The sequence below is a fragment of the Pseudophryne corroboree genome, chromosome 12 (assembly GCF_028390025.1).
Source record: "Pseudophryne corroboree isolate aPseCor3 chromosome 12, aPseCor3.hap2, whole genome shotgun sequence".
In the NCBI taxonomy this organism is placed as follows: Eukaryota; Metazoa; Chordata; class Amphibia; order Anura; family Myobatrachidae; genus Pseudophryne; species Pseudophryne corroboree.
In genome coordinates, this window is record NC_086455.1 from 159,791,468 (window position 1) to 159,818,559 (window position 27,092).

General features: G+C 50.0%; 1 protein-coding gene across 2 annotated transcripts; it reads right to left on the minus strand.

The window, feature by feature from the left end:
• DLST (dihydrolipoamide S-succinyltransferase) lies at positions 1 to 27,092 on the minus strand. Of its 2 annotated transcripts, none has more exons than XM_063948298.1 (15): positions 26,888 to 27,092; positions 21,237 to 21,270; positions 21,117 to 21,165; positions 20,912 to 20,967; positions 20,760 to 20,834; positions 15,313 to 15,368; positions 15,110 to 15,224; positions 14,697 to 14,846; positions 12,727 to 12,803; positions 12,516 to 12,613; positions 12,298 to 12,428; positions 12,118 to 12,191; positions 11,952 to 12,035; positions 9,259 to 9,426; positions 1 to 472 (listed from the first exon to the last, which is right to left on the minus strand). In XM_063948298.1, exons 1-15 carry the CDS (start codon positions 26,942 to 26,944, stop codon positions 338 to 340), a joined length of 1,359 nt encoding a protein of 452 aa, XP_063804368.1. In that variant the 5' UTR covers positions 26,945 to 27,092; the 3' UTR covers positions 1 to 337. The 2 variants fall into 2 exon arrangements, with proteins under 2 accessions (XP_063804368.1, XP_063804369.1); XM_063948299.1 differs by having other exon boundaries at positions 15,113 to 15,224; positions 26,888 to 27,089.

Genomic DNA, 27,092 nt, shown 5'->3' on the forward strand with positions numbered 1-27,092 from the left:
TTATTTCTTTAAATGGAATTTATTTTTTACACGTTTAAAATCAAAGCAGTCCTTAAATAGTGTAGATAACTCTGTATGTTGGTTACGCAGTAAGGTGCCAGTACTGGGCAGACCCCACTCCAGCCAGGTGATTCAGAGTCTGTGTGGTTGGAAGGTGATGCCCCAATCCCATTGGGTGATAGAAGGGGTCTGCACGCTCCACGCTGTACCAGTTGTGGGATTTGTCCTTTTTGCAAGTCTTTAAAATGATCCACAATCTGAGTACAGACACAGGGGATTCTGCGGCCACAACCTATATTCTGGGGAGTGTGGGGGTAAACGGGGCCCCGGACGGGGATCAGAGATCCAGCAGCAGAACACGTGGATCCTCAACAACTGACTTGATCTTCCGCAGGAAAAGAACAGCTTCTCTGCCATCAATCAGCCGGTGATCATATGTCAGTGCAACGTACATCATAGGACGCACCTCCACCTGCAGGAGGTAACAAGAATAGGTCATTTCCCATGTCTGAGCCAGAGCACCACCAGCCTGGGGATAGAAGCAGCAATATTTCCACAGAACGGCAGTACTAGATCTCTCCCCCCTCCACCAGCACTATATCTGAGAATGGGAAAGGCCTAGATCTCTCCCCCCTCCACCATCACTGTATATGAGAATGGGACAGGCCTAGATCTCTCCCCCCTCCACCAGCACTGTGTCGGAGAATGGGAGAGGCCTAGATCTCTCCCCCCTCCACCAGCACTATATCTGGGAAAGGGACAGGCCTAGATCTCTCCCCCCTCCACCAGCACTGTATCCGAGAAGAGGACAGGTCTAGATCTCCTCCCCCCCCCCCCCCACCAGCACTGTATCTGGGAAAGGGACAGGCCTAGATCTCTCCCTCCTCCACCAGCACTATATCTGGGAAAGGGACAGGCCTAGATCTCTTCCCCCTCCACCAGCACTATATCCGAGAATGGGACAGGCCTAGATCTCTCCCCCCTCCACCAGCACTGTATCTGAGAATGGGACAGGCCTAGATCTCTCCCCCCTCCACCAGCACTGTATCTGAGAATGGGAGAGGCCTAGATCTCTCCCCCCTCCACCAGCATTGTATCTGGGAAAGGCCTAGATCTCTCCCCCCTCCACCAGCACTGTGTCCGAGAATGGGAAAGGCCTAGATCTCTCCCCCCTCCACCAGCACTGTATCTGGGAAAGGCTTAGATCTCTCCTCCCTCCACCGGCACTGTATCTGGGAAAGGCTTAGATCTCTCCTCCCTCCACCAGCACTGTGTCCGAGAATGGGACAGGCCTAGATCTCTCCCCCCTCCACCAGCACTGTATCTGAGAATGGGAGAGGCCTAGATCTCTCCCCCCTCCACCAGCACTGTATCTGAGAATGGGAGAGGCCTAGATCTCTCCCCCCTCCACCAGCATTGTATCTGGGAAAGGCCTAGATCTCTCCCCCCTCCACCAGCACTGTATCTGGGAAAGGCCTAGATCTCTCCCCCCTCCACCGGCACTGTATCTGGGAAAGGCTTAGATCTCTCCTCCCTCCACCAGCACTGTATCTGGGAAAGTCCTAGATCTCTCCCCCTTCCACCAGCACTGTATCTGGGAAAGGCTTAGATCTCTCCTCCCTCCACCAGCACTGTATCTGGGAAAGGCCTAGATCTCTCCCCCCTCCACTGTATCTGGGAAAGGCTTAGATCTCTCCTCCCTCCACCAGCACTGTATCTGGGAAAGTCCTAGATCTCTCCCCCTTCCACCAGCACTGTATCTGGGAAAGTCCTAGATCTCTCCCCCTTCCACCAGCACTGTATCTGGGAAAGGCCTAAATCTCTCCCCCCTCCACCAGCATTGTATCTGGGAAAGGCCTAGATCTCTCCCCCCTCCACCAGCACTGTATCTGGGAAAGGCTTAGATCTCTCCTCCCTCCACCAGCACTGTATCTGGGAAAGTCCTAGATCTCTCCCCCTTCCACCAGCACTGTATCTGGGAAAGGCTTAGATCTCTCCTCCCTCCACCAGCACTGTATCTGGGAAAGGCTTAGATCTCTCCTCCCTCCACCAGCATTGTATCTGGGAAAGGCCTAGATCTCTCCCCCCTCCACCAGCACTGTGTCCGAGAATGGGAAAGGCCTAGATCTCTCCCCCCTCCACCAGCACTGTATCTGGGAAAGGCTTAGATCTCTCCTCCCTCCACCAGCACTGTATCTGGGAAAGTCCTAGATCTCTCCCCCTTCCACCAGCACTGTATCTGGGAAAGGCTTAGATCTCTCCTCCCTCCACCAGCACTGTATCTGGGAAAGGCTTAGATCTCTCCTCCCTCCACCAGCATTGTATCTGGGAAAGGCCTAGATCTCTCCCCCCTCCACCAGCACTGTGTCCGAGAATGGGAAAGGCCTAGATCTCTCCCCCCTCCACCAGCACTGTATCTGGGAAAGGCTTAGATCTCTCCTCCCTCCACCAGCACTGTATCTGGGAAAGTCCTAGATCTCTCCCCCTTCCACCAGCACTGTATCTGGGAAAGTCCTAGATCTCTCCCCCTTCCACCAGCACTGTATCTGGGAAAGGCCTAGATCTCTCCCCCCTCCACCAGCACTGTATCTGGGAAAGGCTTAGATCTCTCCTCCCTCCACCAGCACTGTATCTGGGAAAGGCCTAGATCTCTCCCCCCTCCACCAGCACTGTATCTGGGAAAGGCCTAGATCTCTCTCCTCCACCAGCACTGTATCTAGGAATGGGACAGGCCAAGATCTCACCCCCCTCCATCGGGATACTTTCATTAGGTCGACCACAGTTAGGTTGACAGTTATCAGGTCGACCACTATTGGTCGTCATGCATTAGGCCGACATGGAAAAAGGCCGACGTATTTTTCAAATTTTTCCCCTTAATTTTTTCAACTTTTTGATAATTTATGATCCACGTGGACTACGATTGGGAATAGTAACCTGTGCCGAGCGCAGCGGAGTGAGGCACCTTGCGCTCGCCATGTGAGTGGACACAGTGCACTAATTGGGGTTCCCCGTCACTGTAAAAATAAGATTTTACTTACCGATAAATCTATTTCTCGGAGTCCGTAGTGGATGCTGGGGTTCCTGAAAGGACCATGGGGAATAGCGGCTCCGCAGGAGACAGGGCACAAAAAGTAAAGCTTTTCCGATCAGGTGGTGTGCACTGGCTCCTCCCCCTATGACCCTCCTCCAGACTCCAGTTAGGTACTGTGCCCGGACGAGCGTACACAATAAGGGAGGATTTTGAATCCCGGGTAAGACTCATACCAGCCACACCAATCACACCGTACAACTTGTGATCTAAACCCAGTTAACAGTATGATAACAGCGGAGCCTCTGAAAGATGGCTTCCTTCAACAATAACCCGAATTAGTTAACAATAACTATGTACAATTTATGCAGATAATCCGCACTTGGGATGGGCGCCCAGCATCCACTACGGACTCCGAGAAATAGATTTATCGGTAAGTAAAATCTTATTTTCTCTATCGTCCTAGTGGATGCTGGGGTTCCTGAAAGGACCATGGGGATTATACCAAAGCTCCCAAACGGGCGGGAGAGTGCGGATGACTCTGCAGCACCGAATGAGAGAACTCCAGGTCCTCCTTAGCCAGAGTATCAAATTTGTAAAATTTTACAAACGTGTTCTCCCCTGACCACGTAGCTGCTCGGCAAAGTTGTAATGCCGAGACCCCTCGGGCAGCCGCCCAAGATGAGCCCACCTTCCTTGTGGAATGGGCCTTTACAGATTTAGGCTGTGGCAGGCCTGCCACAGAATGTGCAAGTTGTATTGTGCTACAGATCCAACGAGCAATCGTCTGTTTAGACGCAGGAGCACCCATCTTGTTGGGTGCATACAATATAAACAACGAGTCAGATTTTCTGACTCCAGCTGTCCTTGCAATATATATTTTTAATGCTCTGACAACGTCCAGTAACTTGGAGTCCTCCAAGTCACTTGTAGCCGCAGGCACTACAATAGGCTGGTTCAGATGAAATGCTGACACCACCTTAGGGAGAAAATGCGGACGAGTCCGCAGTTCTGCCCTGTCCGAATGGAAAATCAGATATGGGCTTTTGTAAGATAAAGCTGCCAGTTCTGACACTCTCCTGGCCCAAGCCAGGGCTAGAAGCATGGTTACTTTCCATGTGAGATATTTCAAATCCACCTTTTTTAGTGGTTCAAACCAATGAGATTTTAGGAAGTCCAAAACCACATTTAGATCCCACGGTGCCACTGGAGGCACCACAGGAGGCTGTATATGCAGCACTCCCTTAACAAAGGTCTGGACTTCAGGGACTGAAGCCAATTCTTTTTGAAAGAAAATCGACAGGGCCGAAATTTGAACCTTAATAGATCCCAATTTGAGACCCATTGACAATCCTGATTGCAGGAAATGTAGGAATCGACCCAGTTGAAATTCCTCCGTCGGAGCACTCCGATCTTCGCACCACGCAACATATTTTCGCCAAATTCGGTGATAATGTTGCACGGTTACTTCCTTCCTTGCTTTAATCAAAGTAGGAATGACTTCTTCCGGCATGCCTTTTTCCTTTAGGATCCGGCGTTCAACCGCCATGCCGTCAAACGCAGCCGCGGTAAGTCTTGAAACAGACAGGGACCCTGCTGAAGCAAGTCCCTCCTTAGAGGTAGAGGCCACGGATCTTCCGTGATCATCTCTTGAAGTTCCGGGTACCAAGTCCTCCTTGGCCAATCCGGAACCACTAGTATCGTTCTTACGCCTCTTTGCCGTATAATTCTCAATACTTTTGGTATGAGAGGCAGAGGAGGAAACACATACACCGACTGGTACACCCAAGGCGTTACCAGCGCGTCCACAGCTATTGCCTGCGGATCTCTTGACCTGGCGCAATACCTGTCCAGTTTTTTGTTGAGGCGAGACGCCATCATGTCCACCATTGGTCTTTCCCAACGGGTTACCAGCATGTGGAAGACTTCTGGATGAAGTCCCCACTCTCCCGGGTGAAGATCGTGTCTGCTGAGGAAGTCTGCTTCCCAGTTGTCCACTCCCGGGATGAACACTGCTGACAGTGCTATCACATGATTCTCTGCCCAGCGAAGAATCCTTGCAGCTTCTGCCATTGCCCTCCTGCTTCTTGTGCCGCCCTGTCTGTTCACATGGGCGACTGCCGTGATGTTGTCCGACTGGATCAATACCGGTTTTCCCTGAAGCAGAGGTTCTGCCTGGTTTAGAGCATTGTATATTGCTCTTAGTTCCAGAATGTTTATGTGAAGAGACGTTTCCAGGCTCGTCCATACTCCCTGGAAGTTTCTTCCTTGTGTGACTGCTCCCCAGCCTCTCAGGCTGGCGTCCGTGGTCACCAGGATCCAATCCTGTATGCCGAATCTGCGGCCCTCCAATAGATGAGCACTCTGCAACCACCACAGAAGAGACACCCTTGTCCTTGGAGACAGGGTTATCCGTAGGTGCATCTGAAGATGCGACCCTGACCATTTGTCCAACAGATCCCTTTGGAAAATTCTTGCGTGGAATCTGCCGAATGGAATCGCTTCGTAAGAAGCCACCATTTTTCCCAGGACTCTTGTGCATTGATGTACAGACACCTTTCCTGGTTTTAGGAGGTTCCTGACAAGCTCGGATAACTCCTTGGCTTTTTCCTCCGGGAGAAAAACCTTTTTCTGAACCGTGTCCAGAATCATCCCTAGGAACAGCAGACGAGTTGTCGGCATTAACTGGGATTTTGGAATATTCAGAATCCACCCGTGCTGTTTTAGCACTTCTTGAGACAGTGCTAATCCCATCTCTAGCTGTTCTCTGGACCTCGCCCTTATTAGGAGATCGTCCAAGTATGGGATAATTAATACGCCTTTTCTTCGAAGAAGAATCATCATCTCGGCCATTACCTTTGTAAAGATCCGAGGTGCCGTGGACAATCCGAACGGCAGCGTCTGAAACTGATAGTGACAGTTTTGTACAACGAACCTGAGGTACCCCTGGTGTGAGGGGTAAATTGGAACGTGGAGATACGCATCCTTGATGTCCAAGGATACCATAAAGTCCCCCTCTTCCAGGTTCGCTATCACTGCTCTGAGTGACTCCATTTTGAACTTGAACTTCTTTATGTACAGGTTCAAGGACTTCAGATTTAGAATAGGCCTTACCGAGCCATCCGGCTTCGGTACCACAAAAAGAGTGGAATAATACCCCTTCCCTTGTTGCAGAAGAGGTACCTTGACTATCACCTGCTGAGAGTACAGCTTGTGAATGGCTTCCAACACCGTCTCCCTTTCGGAGGGGGACGCTGGTAAAGCAGACTTCAGGAAACGGCGAGGTGGATCTGTCTCTAATTCCAACCTGTATCCCTGAGATATTATCTGCAGGATCCAGGGATCTACTTGCGAGTGAGCCCACTGCGCGCTGTAATTTTTGAGACGACCGCCCACCGTCCCCGAGTCCGCTTGAGAAGCCCCAGCGTCATGCTGAGGCTTTTGTAGAAGCCGGGGAGGGCTTCTGATCCTGGGAAGGAGCTGCGTGTTGCTGTCTCTTCCCTCGACCTTTGCCTCGTGGCAAATATGAATAGCCCTTTGCTCTCTTATTTTTAAAGGAACGAAAGGGCTGCGGTTGAAAAGTCGGTGCCTTTTTCTGTTGGGGAGTGACTTGAGGTAGAAAGGTGGATTTCCCGGCTGTAGCCGTGGCCACCAAATCTGATAGACCGACTCCAAATAACTCCTCCCCCTTATACGGCAAAACTTCCATATGCCGTTTTGAATCCGCATCGCCTGTCCACTGTCGCGTCCATAAAGCTCTTCTGGCCGAAATGGACATAGCACTTACCCGTGATGCCAGTGTGCATATATCCCTCTGTGCATCACGCATATAAAGAAACGCATCCTTTATTTGTTCTAACGACAGTACAATATTGTCCCTGTCCAGGGTATCAATATTTTCAATCAGGGACTCTGACCAAACTACCCCCGCACTGCCCATCCAGGCAGTTGCTACAGCTGGTCGTAGTATAACACCTGCATGTGTGTATATACTTTTTTGGATATTTTCCATCCTCCTATCTGATGGATCTTTAAGTGCGGCCGTCTCAGGAGAGGGTAACGCCACTTGTTTAGATAAGCGTGTTAGCGCCTTGTCCACCCTAGGAGGTGTTTCCCAGCGCTCCCTAACCTCTGGCGGGAAAGGGTATAATGCCAATAATTTCTTTGAAATTATCAGCTTTTTATCAGGGGTAACCCACGCTTCATTACACACGTCATTTAGTTCTTCTGATTCAGGAAAAACTATAGGTAGTTTTTTCATACCCCACATAATACCCTGTTTAGTGGTACCTGTAGTATCAGCTAAATGTAACGCCTCCTTCATTGCCAAAATCATATAACGTGTGGCCCTACTGGAAAATACGGTTGATTCGTCACCGTCACCACTGGAGTCATCGCCTGTGTCTGGGTCTGTGTCGACCGACTGAGGCAAAGGGCGTTTCACAGCCCCTGACGGTGTTTGAGTCGCCTGGACAGGCACTAATTGATTGTCCGGCCGTCTCATGTCGTCAAACGACTGCTTTAGCGTGTTGACACTATCCCGTAGTTCCATAAATAAAGGCATCCATTCTGGTGTCGACCCCCTAGGAGGTGACATCCCCATATTTGGCAATTGCTCCGCCTCCACACCAATATCGTCCTCATACATGTCGACACACACGTACCGACACACAGCAGACACACAGGGAATGCTCCTAATGAAGACAGGACCCACTAGCCCTTTGGGGAGACAGAGGGAGAGTTTGCCAGCACACACCAAAAGCGCTATATATATATCAGGGATAGCCTTATAATAAGTGCTCCCCTATAGCTGCTTTGTTATATAAAAATATCGCCATAAATTTGCCCCCCCTCTCTGTTTTACCCTGTTTCTGTAGTGCAGTGCAGGGGAGAGACCTGGGAGCCGTCCTGACCAGCGGAGCTGTGAGAGGAAATGGCGCCGTGTGCTGAGGAGATAGGCCCCGCCCCTTTTCCGGCGGGCTCGTCTCCCGCTATTTTGAGAAATCAGGCAGGGGTTAAATATCTCCATATAGCCTCTAGGGCTATATGTGAGGTATTTTTAGCCTTTATAGGTACTCATTTTGCCTCCCAGGGCGCCCCCCTCCCAGCGCCCTGCACCCTCAGTGACTGCCGTGTGAAGTGTGCTGAGAGGAAAATGGCGCACAGCTGCAGTGCTGTGCGCTACCTTTAGAAGACTGCAGGAGTCTTCAGCCGCCGATTCTGGACCTCTTCTGTCTTCAGCATCTGCAAGGGGGCCGGCGGCGCGGCTCCGGTGACCATCCAGGCTGTACCTGTGATCGTCCCTCTGGAGCTTGATGTCCAGTAGCCAAGAAGCCAATCCATCCTGCACGCAGGTGAGTTGACTCCTTCTCCCCTCAGTCCCTCGCTGCAGTGATCCTGTTGCCAGCAGGAATCACTGTAACATAAAAAAACCTAGCTAAACTTTCTCTAAGCAGCTCTTTAGGAGAGCCACCTAGATTGCACCCTTCTCGGCCGGGCACAAAAATCTAACTGGAGTCTGGAGGAGGGTCATAGGGGGAGGAGCCAGTGCACACCACCTGATCGGAAAAGCTTTACTTTTTGTGCCCTGTCTCCTGCGGAGCCGCTATTCCCCATGGTCCTTTCAGGAACCCCAGCATCCACTAGGACGATAGAGAAAAGTAAACGACACCACAAAAAAAAACACCTCATGTCGACCCAGTGAGCAAGTCAACCTAGTAACCATGTCGACCTAATGCATGTCAACCAATAGTGGTCAACCTAATAACTGTCGACCTAAGTGTGGTCGACCTAAAGACCCATACCCCCCCTCCATCAAGCCCTGTATCTGAGAAGGAGAAAGGCCTAATCTCTTACCCCTCCACCAGCACTGTATCCGGGAAAGGGACAGATCTCTCCCCTCCACCAGCACTGTATCCGGGAAAGGGACAGATCTCTCCCCTCCACCAGCACTGTATCCGGGAAAGGGACAGATCTCTCCTCCCTCCACCAGCACTGTATCCGGGAAAGGGACAGATCTCTCCTCCCTCCACCAGCACTGTATCCGGGAAAGGGACAGATCTCTCCTCCCTCCACCAGCACTGTATCCGGGAAAGGGACAGATCTCTCCTCCCTCCACCAGCACTGTATCCGGGAAAGGGACAGATCTCTCCCCTCTACCAGCACTGTATCTGGGAAATGGACAGGCTATATTAGCTATATCCCTCACGTTGGTCTTCCAGTATACATACCTTGCCAGCTACAGCAACTGGTCGGTCAAATATACCATGCATTCCCAGTATAGCAGACTGTGGGGGATTGATAATCGGTGTCCCAAACAAAGAACCAAACACTCCTCCATTACTGATAGTGAAGGTTCCTCCATCCATATCTTCAATAGCTAGTTCATTCTTCCGGGCCTGAGGATGACAAAGATACATAAGATAGCAAAGCTGGCATGATAGCAGTAAGAGAAGAACCACCGTTGTGCTGCGGGGGTGTCAGGGTGTAGCGCAGTAATAGAGGATCCGGTTATTGTGCTGTGGAGGGTGTCAGGGTGTAGCGCAGTAATAGAGGATCCGGTTATTGTGCTGTGGAGGGTGTCAGGGTGTAGCGCAGTAAGAGAGGATCCGGTGGTTGTGCTGTGGAGGGTGTCAGGGTGTAGCGCAGTAAGAGAGGATCCGGTTATTGTGCTGTGGAGGGTGTCAGGGTGTAGCGCAGTAAGAGAGGATCCGGTTATTGTGCTGTGGAGGGTGTCAGGGTGTAGCGCAGTAATAGAGGATCCGGTTATTGTGCTGTGGAGGGTGTCAGGGTGTAGCGCAGTAATAGAGGATCCGGTTATTGTGCTGTGGAGGGTGTCAGGGTGTAGCGCAGTAATAGAGGATCCGGTTATTGTGCTGTGGAGGGTGTCAGGGTGTAGCGCAGTAATAGAGGATCCGGTTATTGTGCTGTGGAGGGTGTCAGGGTGTAGCGCAGTAATAGAGGATCCGGTTATTGTGCTGTGGAGGGTGTCAGGGTGTAGCGCAGTAATAGAGGATCCGGTTATTGTGCTGTGGAGGGTGTCAGGGTGTAGCGCAGTAATAGAGGATCCGGTTATTGTGCTGTGGAGGGTGTCAGGGTGTAGCGCAGTAATAGAGGATCCGGTTATTGTGCTGTGGAGGGTGTAGCGCAGTAATAGAGGATCCGGTTATTGTGCTGTGGAGGGTGTAGCGCAGTAATAGAGGATCCGGTTATTGTGCTGTGGAGGGTGTAGCGCAGTAATAGAGGATCCGGTTATTGTGCTGTGGAGGGTGTCAGGGTGTAGCGCAGTAATAGAGGATCCGGTTATTGTGCTGTGGAGGGTGTCAGGGTGTAGCGCAGTAATAGAGGATCCGGTTATTGTGCTGTGGAGGGTGTCAGGGTGTAGCGCAGTAATAGAGGATCCGGTTGTTGTGCTGTGGAGGGTGTCAGGGTGTAGCGCAGTAATAGAGGATCCGGTTATTGTGCTGTGGAGGGTGTCAGGGTGTAGCGCAGTAATAGAGGATCCGGTTATTGTGCTGTGGAGGGTGTCAGGGTGTAGCGCAGTAATAGAGGATCCGGTTATTGTGCTGTGGAGGGTGTCAGGGTGTAGCGCAGTAATAGAGGATCCGGTTATTGTGCTGTGGAGGGTGTCAGGGTGTAGCGCAGTAATAGAGGATCCGGTTATTGTGCTGTGGAGGGTGTCAGGGTGTAGCGCAGTAATAGAGGATCCGGTTATTGTGCTGTGGAGGGTGTCAGGGTGTAGCGCAGTAATAGAGGATCCGGTTATTGTGCTGTGGAGGGTGTCAGGGTGTAGCGCAGTAATAGAGGATCCGGTTATTGTGCTGTGGAGGGTGTCAGGGTGTAGCGCAGTAATAGAGGATCCGGTTATTGTGCTGTGGAGGGTGTCAGGGTGTAGCGCAGTAATAGAGGATCCGGTTATTGTGCTGTGGAGGGTGTCAGGGTGTAGCGCAGTAATAGAGGATCCGGTTATTGTGCTGTGGAGGGTGTCAGGGTGTAGCGCAGTAATAGAGGATCCGGTTATTGTGCTGTGGAGGGTGTCAGGGTGTAGCGCAGTAATAGAGGATCCGGTTATTGTGCTGTGGAGGGTGTCAGGGTGTAGCGCAGTAATAGAGGATCCGGTTATTGTGCTGTGGAGGGTGTCAGGGTGTAGCGCAGTAATAGAGGATCCGGTTATTGTGCTGTGGAGGGTGTCAGGGTGTAGCGCAGTAATAGAGGATCCGGTTATTGTGCTGTGGAGGGTGTCAGGGTGTAGCGCAGTAATAGAGGATCCGGTTATTGTGCTGTGGAGGGTGTCAGGGTGTAGCGCAGTAATAGAGGATCCGGTTATTGTGCTGTGGAGGGTGTCAGGGTGTAGCGCAGTAATAGAGGATCCGGTTATTGTGCTGTGGAGGGTGTCAGGGTGTAGCGCAGTAATAGAGGATCCGGTTATTGTGCTGTGGAGGGTGTCAGGGTGTAGCGCAGTAATAGAGGATCCGGTTATTGTGCTGTGGAGGGTGTCAGGGTGTAGCGCAGTAATAGAGGATCCGGTTATTGTGCTGTGGAGGGTGTAGCGCAGTAATAGAGGATCCGGTTATTGTGCTGTGGAGGGTGTCAGGGTGTAGCGCAGTAATAGAGGATCCGGTTATTGTGCTGTGGAGGGTGTCAGGGTGTAGCGCAGTAATAGAGGATCCGGTTATTGTGCTGTGGAGGGTGTCAGGGTGAAGCACAGTAATAGAGGATCCGATTATTGTGATGTCAGGGTGTAGCGTAGTAATAGAGGATCCCACTGAGGTGTATAATTGTGATGATCAGTTGGGCCTGCATTAGGGGAGGGTGACGAGCATCACTTAAATTTTAGCAATTATTAAAGAACATGTAAGGTGCAGCCACCAGGCAGAGTCACAGTGCGTGGCAGCTATTAGATAAATGGGAATATAAATGTCACCTTTTCTCCCAGCTCAGCGATTGTCCGTTCGATGCCAGCGAAGTTCAGGGATTCTACATTTCTCAGCACAGGAACCACCAGACCCTGTGGGGAAGGGGGGTAGAGACAATTCAGTGAATGAGGCTCTGCTGAGCAGCCCACACTAGCTCCATACAGTACAACGCACCCGGGGGGTTGACACAGCCACGCTGATGTCTATATAGTCTCTGTATACAATCTCCTTGGTTGTATCATCAATAACTGCAAGAGAGAAGAGTGATATATGGTTCCTGGAAGTAACTGGGAACTATGTTGCTGGGAGAGGAGTCAGTCCCTAATATGCAGGGTACAGCGGAATACAACCCACCAGCGTTCACAGCCGGCTGGTCCTGGAGAGCGAAGGCTGCAGCTTTGACAAATGCCGACATGAAGCCAAGTTTTAGGTTATGTTTCTTAAGGAAAGCGTCTTTGTGCAGAGACCTCATCTGCTGAATGGAGCTGGAAAGGTAAAGACCGGCAGAATTAGAAACCTATCCCCCCCACCCAAACACATGTCCACCAGAACCCAGAGCGGGAGGCACTGACCTCATGTCCACCTCATTGAAGGTGGTCAGCATGGCGCAAGTGTTCTGTGCTTCCTTCAGGCGCTGTGCGATTCGCTGACGCATTCGGTTCATCTTCACCTGGGGGTGATCAGGTGTTAGACTGGTCATATACGTGGGAATCAAGATTTATGGAGCATAGCACTAGGAAGCCGGTTCTGCTAAGCGGTTATAGAAGCCGGAGAGCGGCTTACCCGGTGTTCTCCGCGGGCGCTAGCAGACTGTGTTCCTTCAGAGACGGGAGGAGCAGGGGTTGTCTTCACCGCAGAAACTGTAGAGAGAATGGATCAGTAGCCTCCTGTCACTGTACCCAGATATCACCATAAATGTTCTTCATGTTAAAAGCAGATACAGCTCACAACATAAACACAGTGCCAAATCAATCCAGTCTACCTCCAGCCGCTCAAATCTATCCTCTACCTCCAGCCGCTCAAATCTATCCAGTCTACCTCCAGCCGCTCAAATCTATCCAGTCTACCTCCAGCCGCTCAAATCTATCCAGTCTACCTCCAGCCGCTCAAATCTATCCAGTCTTCCGCCACCCGCTCAAATCTATCCAGTCTACCTCCACCCGCTCAAATCTATCCAGTTTACCTCCACCCGCTCAAATCTATCCAGTCTACCTCCACCCGCTCAAATCTATCCAGTCTACCTCCACCCGCTCAAATCTATCCAGTCTACCTCCACCCGCTCAAATCTATCCAGTCTACCTCCACCCGCTCAAATCTATCCAGTCTACATCCACCCGCTCCAATCTATCCAGTCTACCTCCAGCCACCCGCTCCAATCTATCCAGTCTACCTCCAGCCGCTCCAATCTATCCAGTCTACCTCCAGCCGCTCCAATCTATCCAGTCTACCTCCAGCCGCCCAAATCTATCCAGTCTACCTCCAGCCGCCCAAATCTATCCAGTCTACCTCCAGCCGCCCAAATCTATCCAGTCTACCTCCAGCCGCCCAAATCTATCCAGTCTACCTCCAGCCGCCCAAATCTATCCAGTCTACCTCCAGCCGCCCAAATCTATCCAGTCTACCTCCAGCCACCCTATCCATCCAGTCTACCTCCAGCCACCCTATCCAGTCTACCTCCAGCCACCCTATCCAGTCTACCTCCAGCCACCCTATCCAGTCTACCTCCAGCCACCCTATCCAGTCTACCTCCAGCCACCCTATCCAGTCTACCTCCAGCCACCCTATCCAGTCTACCTCCAGCCACCCTATCCAGTCTACCTCCAGCCACCCTATCCAGTCTACCTCCAGCCACCCTATCCAGTCTACCTCCAGCCACCCTATCCAGTCTACCTCCAGCCACCCTATCCAGTCTACCTCCAGCCACCCTATCCAGTCTACCTCCAGCCACCCTATCCAGTCTACCTCCAGCCACCCTATCCAGTCTACCTCCAGCCACCCTATCCAGTCTACCTCCAGCCACCCTATCCAGTCTACCTCCAGCCACCCTATCCAGTCTACCTCCAGCCACCCTATTCAGTCTACCTCCAGCCACCCTATTCAGTCTACCTCCAGCCACTCTATCCAATCTACCTCCAGCCACCCTATCCAGTCTACCTCCACCCTCCCTATCCAGTCTACCTCCACCCTCCCTATCCAGTCTACCTCCACCCACCCTATCCAGTCTACCTCCTCCTCCTCAATCCCATCTACCGCCTCCTGCTCTATCCCACACCAATCTAATCGGCATCCTTCTGCCCATTTGCCATTCACCAATCCAGTCTGCCTCCTCCCACTCAATCCCAGTCCACCAATCCAGGCAGATACCAAAGCTCATGTCCACAGCCCAGCAATCTGTCCCATCCTCATCAACCAGCCTCCAAAGCCTATGTGCACTGCCCAGCAATCCATCCCACCTGCACTGCCCATGTAGACCGCCAAGCGATCCACTCTGCCTCCATCTGGTCACTGCACATTAAACACCAATCCCATGCCACCCATTTAGGATAACATTGAAACCATAGTTTTCCCACACGCCACCCCAACTCTTCCTACCTTATTTCTCGGTTACAACATTTCGGCCTCATAATGTTTCCATACTAACTTTCAATCATTCCGCTAGGATGCCCTCATAAACAGAGCTACATGCCACGCATCCATCACAGTTCTCACCAATTATGCCAGGTGTCACATCATGCATATCCCATAGCTCTTACCAGGTTTGGACTCCAGTGGCTTTGCAGACACCGGTGGGACTGGTGGGATAGCAGTGGGTATAGGCCCCACTGAGGCAGCAGGGGCTGGAGGGGGCTGTTGGGCAGCTGGCGGCGTGGGCGCAGTCTCAGCAGGTTTGGTCTTAGCAGCAGCTAGAAAAAGAAAAAATTAACAAAAACAAAAATTAAAGGGCTGCCCATCCGGCCTCTCTGCATATGTCAACATGAGCTTATAACTGAGAAACCTGTACTGTGCCCAATGGCATCACACACCCAGACCCCAGCTCATGCCCAAGGATCAGGGATCGCCATTTATGAAGTGGGATGTAGTACCACCCTTTAACAGACCCAATTGTGCCCACAATTCCAGAATTAATTCCACAACAAGTTACGCCAAGACCCCATCAAATACTTTCTACCTCCAGATTTCTTGAGGACAAACAGTGGCGTCCCACCCTCGACCTTTCCTCCATCAGGGACCAGAAGAGCTTCAATAACCCCGGCAGATGGGGCAGGGACTTGCACCGATGTCTAAGAACAAAATGTGGTGGTAAAACAGTCCAGGACGTGGGGTGGAGGGAGAGAACAGGACATACCGCACGCATTAATAGCCACTTACTTTGTCAGTCTCAATCTCACACACAACTTCATCTTCAGCCACTGAATCGCCGACAGCTGAGAAAGACAAGGGGGAGTTAAAGGAAAAATGTGCCCGTCCTTCCAAACAAAGGTGGCTCTTCTGAGAGAGGTTATATTCGTACACTTACTCAGAGACGTGGGCTCATATTATACAGGTACACTTACTCACTGAGACGTGGGCTCAGATTATACAGGTACACTTACTGACTTGAGACATGGGATCAGATTATACAGGAACACTTACTCACTGAGATGTGGGCTCAGATTATACAGGTACACTTACTGAGACGTGGGCTCAGATTATACAGGTACACTTACTCACTGAGACGTGGGCTCAGATTATACAGGTACACTTACTCACTGAGACGTGGGCTCAGATTATACAGGTACACTTACTGATTTGAGACATGGGATCAGATTATACAGGTACACTTACTGAATGAGACGTGGGCTCAGATTATACAGGTACACTTACTCACTAAAACGTGGGCTCATATTATACAGGTACACTTACTGACAGAGACATAGGCTCAGATTATACAGGTACATTTACTCACTGAGATGTGGGCTCAGATTATACAGGTACACTTACTGAGACGTGGGCTCAGATTATACAGGTACACTTACTCACTGAGACGTGGGCTCAGATTATACAGGTACACTTACTGACAGACACGGGCTCAGATTATACAGGTACACTTACTAACTGAGACGTGGGCTCAGATTATACAAGTACACTTACTCACTGAGACGTGGGCTCATATTATACAGGTACACTTACTGAGACGTGGGCTCATATTATACAGGTACACTTATTGAGACATAGGCTGAGATTATACAGGTACATTTACTCACTGAGACGTGGGCTCATATTATACAGGTACACTTACTCACTGAGACGTGGGCTCAGATTATACAGGTACACTTACTCACTGAGACGTGGGCTCATATTATACAGGTACACTTACTCACTGAGACGTGGGCTCATATTATACAGGTACACTTATTGAGACATAGGCTGAGATTATACAGGTACATTTACTCACTGAGACGTGGGCTCAGATTATACAGGTACACTCACTCACTGAGACATAGGCCTAGACTATATTTATACTCTGACTCACTGAGACAAAGACCTGGAATATACTTGTGCTCTTATTCACTACAACATAGTTACCTAGATTATATCCATACACTTACTCACTGAGACCTTGCCCTATATTATAATCTTCATTTTAACTACTAAAACATGGGCGTAGATTATGGGCCTAATTCAGACCTGATCGCAAAAGCAAAATCTTTCTCTAATGGGCAAAACCATGTGCGCTGCAGGTGGGGCAGATATAACATGTGCAGAAAGAGTTAGATTTGGGTGGGTTATTCTGTTTCTGTGCAGGGTAAATACTGGCTGCTTTATTTTTACACTGCAATTTATATTTCAGTTTGAACACACCCCACCCAAATCTAACTCTCTCTGCACATGTTACATCCGCCCCACCTGCAGTGCACATGGTTTACTCCATTAGATAAAAAAATGTTGCTGTTTGCAATCAGTCCGAATTAGGCCCTATGTTTGTACTCTTACTCACTGAGTCATTGGCCTGAATAATAACTGTACGGCTATGAAGTGAGACAAGTGCTTAGATTCTAACCATATTTCTTATATAATATGGCATGGCACTACTTTATAATGGTACCCATAGAAGTGCTGACATAAAAGTGTTATTATAAAAATAGCGTTATACCTGCGTTAAACCGAAGGAAAACAGAAGGGAAACACCAACACTACCACAAAAGGACTGCCTTAATGCTCAAAAGTATGTAATTCATCTTATGCATATCATCCGTTTTTACAAAACCTAGGAAAAGGCATCCCCAATCTGCTCACTACAGTTCTCTCTTATGCAAACTTATGTATGTTTCTTTATGTAATGATTTCTTGAAAATGTCATTGCATGTGTGGGGAAGTTGCTCAGTGAAACAGTTTAGTATTGCATACTAACTGGTGATTACCTCTTTTGAACATTAACCCATTGTGGTCAGGTGTACTATGTCTTTATATTTAGTAAGGTATAGTCGTGGTGTAAAGGACAGAGTATGATTACTGATTAGTAAAAGAAAACAAATACTGAGCAACATCCCCAAACAGGTAATTTCAACTTTAAACTTGTCATTCATTTTGTACGCTCTGGACATGGCTACTACTAACAAATGCACAGAAACATTTTTTAAAGCTATGTCTGCAAATGCTAGGAGCTTAGGAGACAAAATTCCAGAGCTAATTGCGATAATGACAAGGGATAACCTGGATTTTGTGGCTATTACAGAGTCTTGGTGCAATGAGAATCATGACTGGGACTTAACTATACCAGGATACAATTTATTTAGGAAAGATAGAATAGGAAGAATAGGAGGAGGGGTAGCAATGTATGTGAAAAAAAGCATAAATGCCACTTTAATACAAAATATTGAAGCCAAAACTGAGGCCCTTTGGGTCACCATAGAAACTGGGAAGAAGGACATTATTCGCATTGGGGTGATCTATAGACCACCAGGCCAGGGGCAGGATTTGGACAGGAACCTATTGTTGGACATCTCTAAAATGGCTTTTAAGGGAGAAGTCATAATCATGGGAGACTTTAATTTACCTGATGTAAATTGGGAGGGGTCTTTTGCAAGTTCAGCTACAAGTGGCAAATTTCTACATTCCTTACAGGGAGCATCTCTCAAGCAATTGGTGAGGGAGCCCACTCGCAAAGACTCAATATTAGATCTAATTCTTACAAATGGTGATAGAATATCTGATATATATGTGGGTGAGCACCTGGGATCCAGTGATCATCAAGCAGTATGGTTTAGTATAAAGACAGGATCCAACTCCTCTCACACAAAAACAAAGGTGTTGGATTTTAGAAATGCAGACTTTGCAAAAATGGGGAGATGTTTAAGTGATTCATTGGCAGACTGGAGGAACTTGGAAGGGGTGCAGGAGAGGTGGAAAAAAAATTAAAAGTGCATTACTAAGTGTAACAGACCTTTGTATCAAAATGGTTAGGAAAAGCACCAGGAAAAGGAAGCCAGTGTGGTTCACAAAAGTAGTATCAACTAGTGTGAAAGCATAAAAGATGGCTTTTAGGAAATACAAACAGACTCAAAATAATAACGACAAAGAGGAGTATCTGGACAGACGGAAGGATGCTAAGAAAGTGATCAGACGTGCAAAGGCAGAAGCTGAGGAGAAAATGGCCCAGTCAGTAGATAAAGGGGGCAAAACTTTTTTTAAGTATATAAGTGAAAGGAGAAAATCAAATGGAGGAATAATAAGACTTAAGACAGAGAGTGGGCATTTGGTGGAGGGAGACAAGGCAATAGCAGATCACCTAAATAATTATTTTTGCTCAGTATTTACTACAGAAGAAGGGATGGGGCCACAGTTAAATTGCAAGGACATTCATAAAAATAAGGTAGATGAAAATACATTTACAGAGGAGAAGGTCCTAACAGAACTTTCAAAACTAAAAGTGGATAAATCAATGGGACCAGATGGAATACACCCAAGGATACTCAAAGAGCTAAAAGATGTCCTGGTTACACCTTTAACAGAATTATTTAACCAGTCACTAAATACAGGTGATATTCCAGAGGACTGGAAAAGAGCAAATGTAGTTCCACTGCACAAAAGTGGAAGCAAGGAAGAAGCAAGTAACTACAGACCAGTAAGCCTTACATCAGTAGTAGGGAAAGTAATGGAAAAACTATTAAAAGAAAGAGTAGTGGAATATCTTAAATCGAACAACTTACAGGATCCAAAACAGCATGGATTTACTGGTGGGAGATCATGCCAAACAAATCTTATTGACTTTTTTGACTCTGTGATGAAATTAATAGATCAAGGGGGAGCTGTAGATGTAGCATATCTAGACTTTAGTAAGGCATTTGACACTGTCCCACATCACAGACTGCTAAATAAACTTGAAAGCCTGGGGGTGGATTATAAATTAGTGAAATGGATAAGAACCTGGTTGCAGGATAGGAAACAGACAGTTGTAGTTAATGGAGTGCAATCTATGGAGGGAAATGTTACCAGTGGAGTACCCCAGGGATCTGTACTAGGTCCAGTTCTCTTTAATATCTTTGTTGGTGACATTGCAGATGGTATTGAAGGGAAGATATGCCTTTTTGCAGATGATACAAAGATATGCAACAGGGTAGACACACCGGGAGGGGTCAAACAAATGATTGATGACCTAGGTAGGCTTGAGAAATGGTCAAGAACGTGGCAACTACAGTTTAATGCTAAAAAATGCAAAATCATGCACTTGGGTCTCAAAAACCCAAAGGCTAAGTATAGTATCAAGGGTACTATAATGGAAACTACTGAGGAGGAAAGAGATTTAGGAGTCACTATTTCAAGTGACTTGAAGGCAGGAAAGCAATGCAACAAAGCAATGAGAAAGGCAAGTCAGATGCTTGGTTGCATTGGGAGAGGAATCAGTAGCAGGAAAAAAGAAGTGATAATGCCACTGTATAGGTCATTGGTAAGGCCCCATCTGGAATACTGTGTCCAGTTCTGGAGACCCTATCTCCAGAAGGATATAAATACATTAGAGAGTGTACAAAGAAGGGCAACTAAAATGGTGCATGGCCTACATCACAAAACTTACCCGGAAAGGCTAAAAGATCTTAACATGTATAGTTTGGAGGAGAGAAGGGAAAGGGGAGACATGATAGAAACTTTCAAATATATAAAGGGTCTTAACAAAGTTCAGGAGGGAAACATTCTTCAAAGGAAAAGAAGTATTAGAACTCGAGGGCATACATTGAGACTGGAGGGGGGGAGGTTCAGGGGAAATTTAAGGAAAAATTACTTCACAGAAAGGGTAGTGGATAAGTGGAATAGCCTCCCATCAGAGGTGGTAGAGGCTAAGACTGTAGGGCAATTTAAACATGCTTGGGACAGGCATATGAATATCCTTACAAAGAATCAAGGTTAAAAAAGGGTTGAGATTGCCTAAAGGATAAAATAAAAAAGGAGCAGACTAGATGGGCCAAGTGGTTCTTAACTGCCGTCAAATTCTATGTTTCTATGTATGTTTCTACCCTGACTCAGTGAGGCAAAGGTCTACGTTACAGTGTTAGTCTGACTCACTGAGGCATGGGTCTTCATGGCAACTGTACTGAAAACTATTAAGGCAATGGTATCTGAATACTTACCGGATGGGTCAGGGGCCTAGATCATTCCTCTTATATACTGAGATGAGGGTTTCTCATGATGACAGACTGCCTGGATACAGAGGGGGGGGGCTCTCTTACACTGTCTATAAGTGTGGGTTGGTCCGTCACTCTCACTGATTTACTTGGATCGTTGGGGTGCATGTGCTGAAATTAAAGTGAAATGGTGTACTATATAGGGGTCTCTGATCTCACCTTTTTCCCACCTGACATCTCCTTCTGTGACGGACTCTGCAAACGCTGGCGTGTTCACAGTCACCACATCCTGTCCTGGAGGAGAGAGTGCGCAGGTTACAGGGAGGTCACCTCTTTTACTGCACCTCTTTGTACTCCCTGCGGACACTTACTGTAGACTGTGGAGGTCCGGTAAAACCTGGCTGTATTTAGGCCTAATGCTGACACTCTGCAAAGGACAGAAACACATCAACAGACCATGTCTCCTCTGTAATATCTCCAAACTCCCCGGGACCAACACCCCACAGCGTCACACAATGCAAAGTGATGGCTGGAACGCCCATGAGTGCTAGTTCTGCAGTCTACACACACACTTACTGGTGGTTCCTAGGGTCACTGATGGATGCGACGCGAAACCCTGCGATCTCTGAAAGACAAACAACATATGAGCAGCTGTATTGCTGGTGGCCCCAGGGTGATATACACTCACTTACTTACGTATAAGCGGGCGAATCTGAGCGTCAGCAGAGCCCTGGAAGAGAGGCAGTAGTGTGTCAGCTCACCGGCCGGACAATGATATAGGAGTTCATGCTCGGGGGAGAAGAACATATATAAAGCGGGAATATGCTCCGGTATCCCGGGAAGACCCCCGGACCTGCACCCCCTCTCTCTGTCTTTTCTACAGTTACTCTACTGAATGATCCTGTAATCAGATCTGCAGGTTACACTACAAATGTGGCCAGGAAATACATGGCAAAAACAACTACTTTTGGATCCATTTTAATATCACAGCCAAATCAGATGTAAATTATCAGCAGTGGGTGCGATACACGGCAACCTACAGCGACTCAACAGTGGGTGCGATACACGGCAACCTACAGCGACTCAGCAGTGCGCACAATACATAACACCCCACCAGCAATTCAGCAGTGCGCACAATACATAACACCCCACCAGCAATTCAGCAGTGAGCACAATATATAACACCCCACCAGCAATTCAGCAGTGAGCACAATATATAACACCCCACCAGCAATTCAGCAGTGAGCACAATACATAACACCCCACCAGCAATTCAGCAGTGAGCACAATATATAACACCCCACCAGCAATTCAGCAGTGAGCACAATACATAACACCCCACCAGCAACTCAGCAGTGAGCACAATACATAACACCCCACCAGCAATTCAGCAGTGAGCACAATATATAACACCCCACCAGCAATTCAGCAGTGAGCACAATACATAACACCCCACCAGCAATTCAGCAGTGCGCACAATACATAACACCCCACCAGCAATTCAGCAGTGAGCACAATACATAACACCCCACCAGCAATTCAGCAGTGCGCACAATACATAACACCCCACCAGCAATTCAGCAGTGAGCACAATACATAACACCCCACCAGCAATTCAGCAGTGAGCACAATACATAACACCCCACCAGCAATTCAGCAGTGAGCACAATATATAACACCCCACCAGCAATTCAGCAGTGAGCACAATACATAACACCCCACCAGCAATTCAGCAGTGAGCACAATACATAACACCCCACCAGTAACTCAGCAGTGAGCACAATACATAACACCCCACAGTAACTCAGCAGTGAGTGCGATACATAACACCCCACAGTAACTCAGCAGTGAGCACAATACATAACACCCCACAGTAACTCAGCAGTGAGCACAATACATAACACCCCACCAGCAATTCAGCAGTGAGCACAATACATAACACCCCACCAGCAATTCAGCAGTGAGCACAATACATAACACCCCACCAGCTACTCAGCAGTGAGCACAATACATAACACCCCACCAGCAATTCAGCAGTGAGCACAACACCCCACCAGCAATTCAGCAGTGAGCACAATACATAACACCCCACAGTAACTCAGCAGTGGGCGCGACACAGCACCCCACAGCGACTCAGCAGTGGGCGCGACACACAGCACCCCACAGCGACTCAGCAGTGGGCGCGACACAGCACCCCACAGCGACTCAGCAGTGGGCGCGACACACAGCACCCCACAGCGACTCAGCAGTGGGCGCGACACACAGCACCCCACAGCGACTCAGCAGTGGGCGCGACACACAGCACCCCACAGCGACTCAGCAGTGGGCGCGACACACAGCACCCCACAGCGACTCAGCAGTGGGCGCGACACACAGCACCCCACAGCGACTCAGCAGTGGGCGCGACACACAGCACCCCACAGCGACTCAGCAGTGGGCGCGACACACAGCACCCCACAGCGACTCAGCAGTGGGCGCGACACACAGCACCCCACAGCGACTCAGCAGTGGGCGCGACACACAGCACCCCACAGCGACTCAGCAGTGGGCGCGACACACAGCACCCCACAGCGACTCAGCAGTGGGCGCGACACACAGCACCCCACAGCGACTCAGCAGTGGGCGCGACACACAGCACCCCACAGCGACTCAGCAGTGGGCGCGACACACAGCACCCCACAGCGACTCAGCAGTGGGCGCGACACACAGCACCCCACAGCGACTCAGCAGTGGGCGCGACACACAGCACCCCACAGCGACTCAGCAGTGGGCGCGACACACAGCGACTCAGCAGTGGGCGCGACACACAGCGACTCAGCAGTGGGCGCGACACACAGCACCCCACAGCGACTCAGCAGTGGGTGCGACACACAGCGACTCAGCAGTGGGCGCGACACAGCACCCCACAGCGACTCAGCAGTGGGCGCGACACACAGCACCCCACAGCGACTCCGCAGTGGGCGCGACACACAGCACCCCACAGCGACTCACCAGTGGGTGCGACACAGCGACTCAGTAGTGGGCGCGACACACAGCACCCCACAGCAACTCAGCAGTGGGCGCGACACACAGCACCCCACAGCGACTCAGCAGTGGGCGCGACACACAGCACCTCATCAGCAATTCTGCAGTGAACGCAATACACAACAACCCACCAGCAACTGGAGTGGGTGTGATACACAGCAGCCCACCAGCATCTCAGCAGTGGGTGTGATACACAACACCCCATGACTCAGACGTGGGTGTAATACACAACACCTTACTAATAAGTCAGTAATAGCTGCAGGAAGTCAGGGCTGGATAACCAGCAATCACTGGACCGCAATTTAACATACTCCCAGAAGGTCACATAACCAGATACTAACAAGAGACCACACATACAGACAGTACCCACTGTCAGGCCTAACATCCTTATCCATGTGCACAGTACAAGTGACATGCCAGACAAGTGATGGGAATTGCACATTATGCACGAGACATGTGATTTGCAGTACACCCCCATATTCCAGTCATGTGATCCATCAGCATTACACCCCTATGCACCAGTCATGTGATCTGCAGTATACAACTATGCACCAGTCATGAGATCTGCAGTATACAACTATGCACCAGTCATGTGATCTGCAGTATACAGCTATGCACCAGTCATGTGATCTGCAGTATACAGCTATGCACCAGTCATGTGATCTGCAGTATACAACTATGCACCAGTCATGTGATCTGCAGTATACAACTATGCACCAGTCATGTGATCTGCAGTATACAACTATGCACCAGTCATGTGATCTGCAGTATACAACTATGCACCAGTCATGTGATCTGCAGTATACAACTATGCACCAGTCATGTGATCTGCAGTATACAACTATGCACCAGTCATGTGATCTGCAGTATACAACTATGCACCAGTCATGTGATCTGCAGTATACAACTATGCACCAGTCATGTGATCTGCAGTATACAACTATGCACCAGTCATGTGATCTGCAGTATACAACTATGCACCAGTCATGTGATCTGCAGTATACAACTATGCACCAGTCATGTGATCTGCAGTATACAACTATGCACCAGTCATGTGATCTGCAGTATACAACTATGCACTAGTCATGTGATCTGCAGTATACAACTATGTACCAGTCACGAGAGGAAGTTTAAGCAAATACAGCATTTTTTATTTTTATTTTAGGAAGGTCATGTTTCAGAATGCGTTCAGAACAATCTGTTTCAAGTCAAATCAAGGCGATATAGACAGACAAAGTTCAAGTCATTCACATGACCCAAACTGCTCCTCCAAGGACCAGTCACGTGATCCCCACTGCACCAGTGAAATGATCCCCATTGCTACCCCACGCAGCAGTCCCGCGATCCCCATCGTTATCCCGCACAGCAGACATGTGATCCCCATTGCTACCCCTGCGCACCAGTCACATGCTTACCATTGCCACCCCTGCGCACCAGTCACATGCTTACCATTGCCACCCCTGCGCACCAGTCACGTGCTTACCATTGCCAACCCTGCGCACCAGTCACATGCTTACCATTGCCACCCCTGCGCACCAGTCACGTGCTTACCATTGCCAACCCTGCGCACTAGTCACGTGCTTACCATTGCCACCCCTGCGCACCATTCACGTGCTTACCATTGCCACCCCTGCGCACCAGTCACGTGCTTACCATTGCTACCCCTGCGCACCAGTCACGTGCTTACCATTGCTACCCCTGCGCACCAGTCACGTGCTTACCATTGCCAACCCTGCGCACCAGTCACATGCTTACCATTGCCACCCCTGCGCACCAGTCACGTGCTTACCATTGCCACCCCTGTGCACCAGTCACGTGCTTACCATTGCCACCCCGGCGCACCAGTCACGTGCTTACCATTGCCACCCCTGCGCACCAGTCACGTGCTTACCATTGCCACCCCTGCGCACCAGTCACATGCTTACCATTGCCACCGCTGCGCACCAGTCACGTGCTTACCATTGCCACCCCTGCGCACCAGTCACGTGCTTACCATTGCCACCCCTGCGCACCAGTCACGTGCTTACCATTGCTACCCCTGCGCACCAGTCACGTGCTTACCATTGCTACCCCTGCGCACCAGTCACGTGCTTACCATTGCCAACCCTGCGCACCAGTCACGTACTTACCATTGCCACCCCTGCGCACCAGTCACGTGCTTACCATTGCCACCCCTGCGCACCAGTCACGTGCTTACCATTGCCACCCCTGCGCACCAGTCACATGCTTACCATTGCCACCCCTGCGCACCAGTCACGTGCTTACCATTGCCACCCCTGTGCACCAGTCACATGCTTTCCATTGCCACCCCTGTGCACCAGTCACGTGCTTTCCATTGCCACCGCTGTGCACCAGTCACATGCTTACCATTGCCACCCCTGTGCACCAGTCACGTGCTTACCATTGCCACCCCTGTGCACCAGTCACGTGCTTACCATTGCCACCCCTGTGCACCAGTCACGTGCTTACCATTGGCACCCGTGCGCACCAGTCACGTGCTTACCATTGCCACCCGTGCGCACCAGTCACGTGCTTACCATTTCCACCCCTGCGCACCAGTCACGTGCTTACCATTGCTACCTCTGCGCACCAGTCACATGATCCCCATTGCACCCCTGCGCACCAGTCACATGATCCCCATTGCCACCCCCACTCACCAGTCACTAGATCCCCATTGCCACCCCCACTCACCAGATCCCTATTGCACCCCCGCACACCAGTCAAGTGATCCCTATTGCACCCCCGCGCACCAGTCACGTGATCCTTATTGCACCCCCGCGCACCAGTCACGTGATCCCTATTGCACCCCCATGCACCAGTCACGTGATCCCCATTGCACCGCTGCACACCAGTCACATGATCACCATTGCTGCCCAGCTTACCAGGTGGGTCTGATCAGGTGCCAGATTTCCTACCTGTCCCCACCCAATGGAGCATCCACTAATTAAACCATCCTGCCTATAGCAGTGGGGTCCCATAGGGGTGACCCCCAAACATAAGGCTGCAGGGGGAGGGTCGGGGCCACATATCTTCACAATTGTTCTAGTTACACAGTGACAGCAGCAGAGAATCTCCAACCCCAAGGGGAATAGTGGGGGGGACGGTGAAGGGGGGGGGGGGGGGGGGGGAATTGTTCGGGGATTGGGAAGTAGGGGGACGGGTGAGTGGGGTAATTAAAGCAATAAGGGGAGACTTTATGGCGTTAGTTGGGAGAGGGCATGAGGTAAGGTGAATAGGGCAGGAGGAAAGACCGGGATAATAGGGCACATTTGGAGAGGGGAGCAGAGAGTCGGGCCCCCATCCTGCGCCCCTCCGGGACTCACCCGCCTCAGTGCGGTGACGGGGCAGCGAAGGGCCCGGGCCAGGCAGCGGGACAACATGGTTGTAACAGGACTCAAGGACACGCCGGAAACAGGACCGGAGCAATGACCCCGGGCGGAGAGGCGGGCACCACTTCCGGCGAGAGACTCTCAGCACTGACAAAACCTGTCCGTGAGTCCTGCCGCCAGGCGCCATTGTTCCGGAGTG

Excerpts from the sequence above, each read along its gene's own strand:
- DLST (XM_063948298.1), bottom strand. The coding sequence starts at position 26,944 with ATGTTGTCCCGCTGCCTGGCCCGGGCCCTTCGCTGCCCCGTCACCGCA. Across the intron at positions 15,225-15,312 it reads GTGAGATTGAGACTGACAAA|ACATCGGTGCAAGTCCCTGC; the intron begins GTAAGTGGCTAT and ends TTTTGTTCTTAG. Across the intron at positions 14,847-15,109 it reads CCTCAAGAAATCTGGAGGTA|CTGCTGCTAAGACCAAACCT; the intron begins GAAAGTATTTGA and ends TTCTTTTTCTAG.